The sequence below is a fragment of the Sinocyclocheilus anshuiensis genome, unplaced genomic scaffold, assembly GCF_001515605.1.
Source record: "Sinocyclocheilus anshuiensis isolate Anshui unplaced genomic scaffold, SAMN03320099.WGS_v1.1 scaffold1458, whole genome shotgun sequence".
Taxonomy (NCBI): domain Eukaryota; kingdom Metazoa; phylum Chordata; class Actinopteri; order Cypriniformes; family Cyprinidae; genus Sinocyclocheilus; species Sinocyclocheilus anshuiensis.
The window spans coordinates 718,879-725,446 of record NW_015557184.1 but is presented as its reverse complement, the minus strand read 5'-3'; the positions used below and the strand labels follow the sequence as shown (position 1 = coordinate 725,446).

Sequence of the window (6,568 nt, the reverse complement as noted above, 5' to 3'; positions counted from 1 at the left end):
ATATATACTGTATACACACACACACACACACACACACACGCACACACTATAATAAGTAATAAATGAAAGTATTATACTGTAATTATGGTTATTACCATTAACTAAAACATTTCTGTTAATTAAAAATTATATATAAAATACATAAGCTTAAACTAAACAAAAATGAGAAAAGTTGCCTTTGCAACTAACTGAAATAACTTAGTTGAAGCATTAAAATAACTCAAAAATAAATAAAAACTAAAAATGAAATACAAAATAAATGAAACCTAAATATAACTATTTAAAAAATAATTATAACAATGACAAAATGTAACAAAATGACTAAAAATGAAGATAGGATTTATACGGTATAGTAGGGTTATTATCATTAACTAAAACTAGAACTATTAAAACATTTTTGTTCATTGAAATACAGCTTAAATAAAATAAAATATAAGTATGAGATAAAAATCTTAAACTAAGCAAAAATGAGAAATGTTGACTTGGCAACCAAGTGAAATAACTTTCAAGCTGAAGTTGAAGCATAAAAAACACTAAAACTGAAATGCAAATACATTAAATAGTAATAATAAAATAAATTAAATTGTAATCAAATAAAAATGAATAAAAATGACAAAAGCACGACTAAAAATTTAACTAAAATGAAAACCAAAAATATAATATACAAAGATATAAATGTAAAAATATATAAATGGCAATTCTAAATATTAATAAAACTATAATAGTAAAATAATACTAAAATAACAGGGGATTGTAATTGATAACAGATGAGAACAAGTATGTCTGCTTAGGCTGATTAGTTTTCTTAGTCAATATAAGGTATACATCTGCTGCTAACTATGTTTCTCAGAGTCATTTCCTTTTTTATTAAATCTAAAATAAAACTATGGAATGTGATTCATGTGAGACATAAACGGTCACACATGCTGTGCACATTTCTAAAATCCAGGAGAACCTTGGCTGTAAACTTTCATTTGAAATCGTATGAATTTTGCTACCTAGTTAAATGTCATACAATCTTTTCAAAGCTTTGGCCAAAACAAGAAAAGAACAGACAAAAGACGTTCTATTCTCAGAATGATACAAGCAGGTGTTGCAATAAAAGACCTAACTGACAGTTTCTTTCATCAAACTGCCAATCCAGTCTCAAGAGCCCAATAGGAGCATGCAGTGTGTTTGAAGTACTTACAGAGCCCTGTCAATCGTCAGATCTCCTCACTTTGCTGAATAATTCTCTCACCACAATCATTTGCACAAATGAATCCACTGAAATGAGCGGTCACAAACTCACCTCTTTCCCTGCCAGCAATGATGGGGCGCCGCCTCACCACTTCCCCCATGCCGCGTATATTTTCTGGCGAGCTTAAAGAGCTGACAGCAAAATCGGCAGCAAGAGTGCTCAAGGAGGTCCAGGAAAGGTTGAAGTTTCAGTTTAGACACACTGGAGAGATACAACTGAGGCCTGAATTATGAATGACTCTTACAAGCGCAAGAAACCTTATCCTTGTCCAGGCTACAAAGTCCATCTCAATATCTTTACGCATTACAGATTTCCAAACATCCTTCACCGACTACAAAGGACAACTACAGTTACAGCTTGGCAACTTGTCTGTAAACGACAGCTAATGAACTAATTACATAATGTGAAATAGACAGCTGACAACTATTTGAAATGACTAATGTTTATATTGTAGGACCACTTTATTCTTTCGAGATAAGATTATATATTAATAGCTGCCTCAAATGTAAATACGGAGAGATATTCTGTACTTTCTGTCATCAGCTTGTGATATAAAAATATTTTTGATCCCATTCATATTTATAGAGTAACTTTTAGCTATAGAAAAGTATATAAAATCGTTTTTTCCCCCCTATGGCCTTTTGTAATGTTATTTATTTTATAAATTAATTTTTATTTAAAAATTACATTTCAAAATTTACTAGGCCTGGAAATCACACTTTTGAAAGTTCCTGATTTTTTAGGAGTGCAGGAACCCTTCAAAATATGAATTATTAAATATATTAAAGTATGAATTAATGTATTGAAGTATGAATGTGGTGATTATGTCATATCACTATAAGTTAATGGAATAAAGTACGGAATATTTTCCCATTTTCCTAGTAAAATTTAAAATGTTAATATTAAATATAATAATAATAACAACAATCATTTAAAAAGTCATGGAAAAGAAATGGAAAATCCATTATATATTTGAAAAAAAACAAACTAATATATATATAGTTTTTTTCAGTGTGATCAGTTCTAAAGTGTTGAGCAAAAGACTACTCTATATTCTGGAAAGCTGCTCTCGTTTCTGTGGCATAGTTTTACAGTAGGACGTTCCATATCAAGTTTCTCTTTTAATTACTCTGATTTAACAGTCTGAAGCTACTTTAAACAAACAATGCATGGCTTTAAAACAATCTGTTTCTCTTCGGCAGCTCAAACTGACTGAATACTGCACAAAATGTAATTAGCATGCTAAGAAAGTGTGTCTTGTGAAAGCTGAGACGTCATCCCTGACCAGTGAGCGGACATTAAACATTAACCTGCTCTATCTCCGGACTGGGTGCCTCGTGTAGAAGCAGGTAACACTACAGATGACCTCTGGCATGCAGCCAGAGGGGACTATAAGGAGGTGCAGGTCAAGTTACCCTGGAGTTGAAAAAAATTAAACAATATGAATTTGCATCCAAACATATCCATCACCTGGTTTTCATATAGCTGGTATATTAACTCATAATCAACATGGATACCTTGAGAGCTTTAAATAAAAGCAGGCAATGTTATTCTGCAACTTGATATCGAGCATATTATTGATCTCTGTAGCATGAAAGTGCCTGAGGACTCACTTTACAAACACTTATTCGTGAAACAATAAGCAGTACAGGGATTACAGTTACAGTAAGGGTTATTGTTACAACCCTTAGAAGAGCATAGGCCGTATTTTATTTTAAGTCACGTGTTTTGAAATCACAAGGGCTAAAATGTTAAGGACTCTAAACCCAGTGGCCTAAAGCGTTTTATTTTTTGCTCTTTGTGGGTGTCACTTAGGGAAAAGTGAAATACTGACCGTGGAAGAGGCCAGTGTAAGAGCACTAATTTTACCAGACAACTGCTCGTACACACATTAATCTTTCCCCCTGTAGAGGATCATGCTCTGGCAAAACACTTCTGCTTTGTGCAACTGTGATTTTTTTTTGTTGCTATTTCTGTATCTGTTTGTAATTGTTGTCTTGTACTGCACTTCTTAAAAAGTCAGAAAAATAAGTTCAAAATAAGTAGTTTTCTTGTTTTCATAAGTAATTAAAGATAAATAACTGTGGAAAAAATAGCAATGGACATAAAAATGGACTTGTTTTCAAAATCCTAATCATAATTGTTTTTACTTGTTTAAGCATACATACATACAACAAAATATACTGATGTTAAAGCTTAAAACAACAAAAACTGAAATTCTGATGTGGTTAAAAAGTATATTCTCTGAAAACAAGTAGATTTAGAAATGCCAATATATATTTTTACAAGGCAAAAATACAGATTCAGAGTATTTTGTTTTGTTAAAAAGAACCAAGTTCATAGGTTTTATCTTAAAGAAGGATTTTATGAACAATATTAGGGTTTAACAATTCAGTCAATAATAATATAATCTACCTACACATAACTTAAGAGTCAAAACATAACTTTAAAATTAAATATGCGGATACAATTCAGTACAAAAATAAAAGCAGTAAAATGTCTCAATACGTAAAATTATTTTCAAACAGTTCAATGCTACAAACACAGTTACAGTTTTGTAACTGCAACACATATATAAACATGAGAAACAACATTAGTTGGCCAAATATTCCTCTCCGTTCATTAAAAGGCCATCTTCTGAGTCCACTCTGGGGTTCCAACATGTTAACTTTGTCGTAGTGTTGATCCTGAATATAGTGAATGTCTGTAGGTCCTCCTTTATGGCTGCAGCGGGACTTATTTAAGTGAGAGGCTTATTTCTATGTATTGATATGTTCAGCATTGCATTGCAACTTTTGATACGGCATGTACTGGTTACTTAAAGAAACAGGAGACTAAAAAGTGGCAAGATGTTCTGTGAGGTATACCTGTCAGATTTTTAGGTAAACTGCTGTAGTCACTCAAACATTCATGAAAGGTACCTTTGGTAAAACTGGATGGTTTTAATATTATTCCAGTTGTCTTGAAGTTACACAAAACGCTGGTTGAAGAAAAACGTTCAGACGTTTTCCATTTGTCCATGAGGAACCTCTTTACAGGTCGGCTAAAGTTAGCAAGATCTGAAAACGTCACGGGTCCACATAAAGACCATGTGTCACGTCGGCTAAGCATGGCTCGTGCATAGTCATCAGTAAATGTGCAAATTATGACTTTTAATTAATTGCTCCCCGACACGATCAAGAACTTGTCTCCACAGATAGCGAGTTGCGAGGATATAGTCCACGTGATCTCTGTGGCTATTATCAAAGACAGTTTGTTTTCCTGTACAATAAGGCATTTTAGAGAACTGCACAATTTAATCTGTGTCCGAGGGACCAAATGCCCGTCACCTTTTCTTGTTTGAACATCCCGTTTTGAGTCCAGCTGTACTTTAAGTTTCTTGCACTGAGCCAAGCAGCAGTCTGGAAAATGTGAATTCTTCCACAGTGTGCTGTTGTTGTTAAATGTTCTGCCTGCCAGGAGCGACGTGCTATGATTTATCTCCTTGAAGAACCTGAAAGCAGACAATATTACAGTAATCAGATAAACGCCCACAGAACACGAAAGGCTTCAAATAGCCATTCAAAAACAATCCGAGATCACGCTTTCGGCACGGATAGTGATGGCAAAAACATTTGAGTTAAAAAGCATATTTGTGACCCTGGGCCACAAAACTAGTCATAAGTCGCATGGGTATATTTATAGCAATTGCCAAAAATACATAAAATATATACATAAAATATATCAAAACGTAATTTTTGATTAGTAGTAGGCTATGCATTGCTAAGAACTTCATTTGGACGACTTTAAATGCGATTTTCTCAATATTTAGATTTTTTTGCACCCTCAGATTCCATATTTCAGATGATGTATAAATCTCAATTTCAAAAAATTGATACTTATGACTGATTTTGTGGTCCAGGGTCACATTTGCGGTTTGGAGATTTGGATATTCTTAGTGGAACTGCTTCGGGTTTATCTCTTGTTGGTCTTGTCATGACGTACCGTGAAGTCAGAACTTTCCAGATGCTGACAAGCATTTGGGTCGTGTTTGTTTCATATAAAACACACAGACCACAACACACTAGGGACACATGAAAGAAGCCGAGTATATTCTCTCGAGTGATGGACAACCCGTCATTTCCAAAACAAGATTACTGTGGAATCTCACAGAACCGAATACATATGTCGAATGATACTCGGCGTGCAGAACTTCATTACTCGAGTTTATTTAAATTTACTACAACGGTTTATGAAAAGTTACCTGAAATCATACGAGTCACCTCATGTTATTTACTTCTGTGGTAACCGAGCAAAACACAGGAAACTCAGTACAATAACACCAGAAGCACTTTAATTCAATTAACCCGAGCAACTCCAATAACTCAAGGGCTTGGATCCAGTCTGGCAGTGTTATGAGAGCAAATATTCCTGGCATAACAGTTGAAGAAACTAAAACTGAAGAAAACCAGACACCTAAATGGTGATTAATGGGGTTTGGGTTCAAAAACAAGTAGAATGCGAATAAAAAGCTCCTTTCCTACCTGGTTGCGGGTTTTGTGAGATTTCTGCAGCCAGACCCGCCACTGATCATAAAGTTTGATACTCATACCGCTGCAACCGTAGGCGTGTTTGCGCACCCAGCCAAAGAACTGCTTCAAATCCCGCCGCAACGTGGAGTTCTGCTGCCCCACCTTCGAGTCACACGACCCTGTCAGCAGCCGCTCTGCGGGGTGAAAGACAAAAATCAACACGTGTCCATCCAGGGGACACAAGCGCCCATCGTACACGCATCAAGCTTATCACAGACACAGGCCGCAGTTTACACAGCCAACCAAACACAAGTTGGGATAAAAATAAATCCTTTTCTATTTTAAATAAACAGCAGGTTTCTGAGCTCCAGATGTGGGCTTCTCCAGAAGAGTTAATGTGCAGAGGAGTTAATCTGTTAATCTTCAGAAACAATCCTCTGAAAAAATATATCCAACACTCCCCCGTGGCTCTCTGGCAAGCCACAAAATGAGGAGATGTATGACTAAAGTAATGCGTTGCATCTGCTAGCTGGTGTCTGCTGGACTGAGCATCGTCTTGGAAATATGTATCTGATTATAGGATGGACTGCACGACACATTCAAAATGTGAAAATATGATGAAGGACAGCGAAGGCAACATCTCAATCCGAGTATCGCTGCTACCATTTAACTAGTGTCGCTGGTTATATTTATTTATTTTCTGTGCTGCTTTTGGCTTTCTGTCATTTTTAATAATACAAACATTAAATAAGACCACACTCTAAAAAATGCTGGGTTGTTTCAACCCAACTTTGGGTCAAATATGGACTAACCCAAC

The 6,568-nt window shown here is 35.2% G+C and overlaps 1 protein-coding gene across 3 annotated transcripts in view; it reads right to left on the bottom strand.

Annotated features, from left to right (window-relative positions):
• Nucleotides 1-3,575: 3,575 nt before the first annotated feature.
• LOC107678692 (cytokine receptor-like factor 1) overlaps nucleotides 3,576-6,568 on the bottom strand; it is a 22,124-nt gene continuing 19,131 nt past the window's right edge. For 2 of the 3 annotated variants that reach the window (XM_016474059.1, XM_016474058.1), the window contains exons 9-10: nucleotides 5,764-5,945; nucleotides 3,580-4,733 (exon numbers count right to left, since the gene is read on the bottom strand). In XM_016474059.1, coding sequence (XP_016329545.1) covers nucleotides 4,710-4,733; nucleotides 5,764-5,945 — 206 coding nt within the window. In that variant the 3' untranslated portion in view covers nucleotides 3,580-4,709. Of the gene's footprint in view, nucleotides 4,734-5,759; nucleotides 5,946-6,568 lie in introns of all 3 variants that reach the window. The other variant, XM_016474060.1, reaches the window with a different exon arrangement.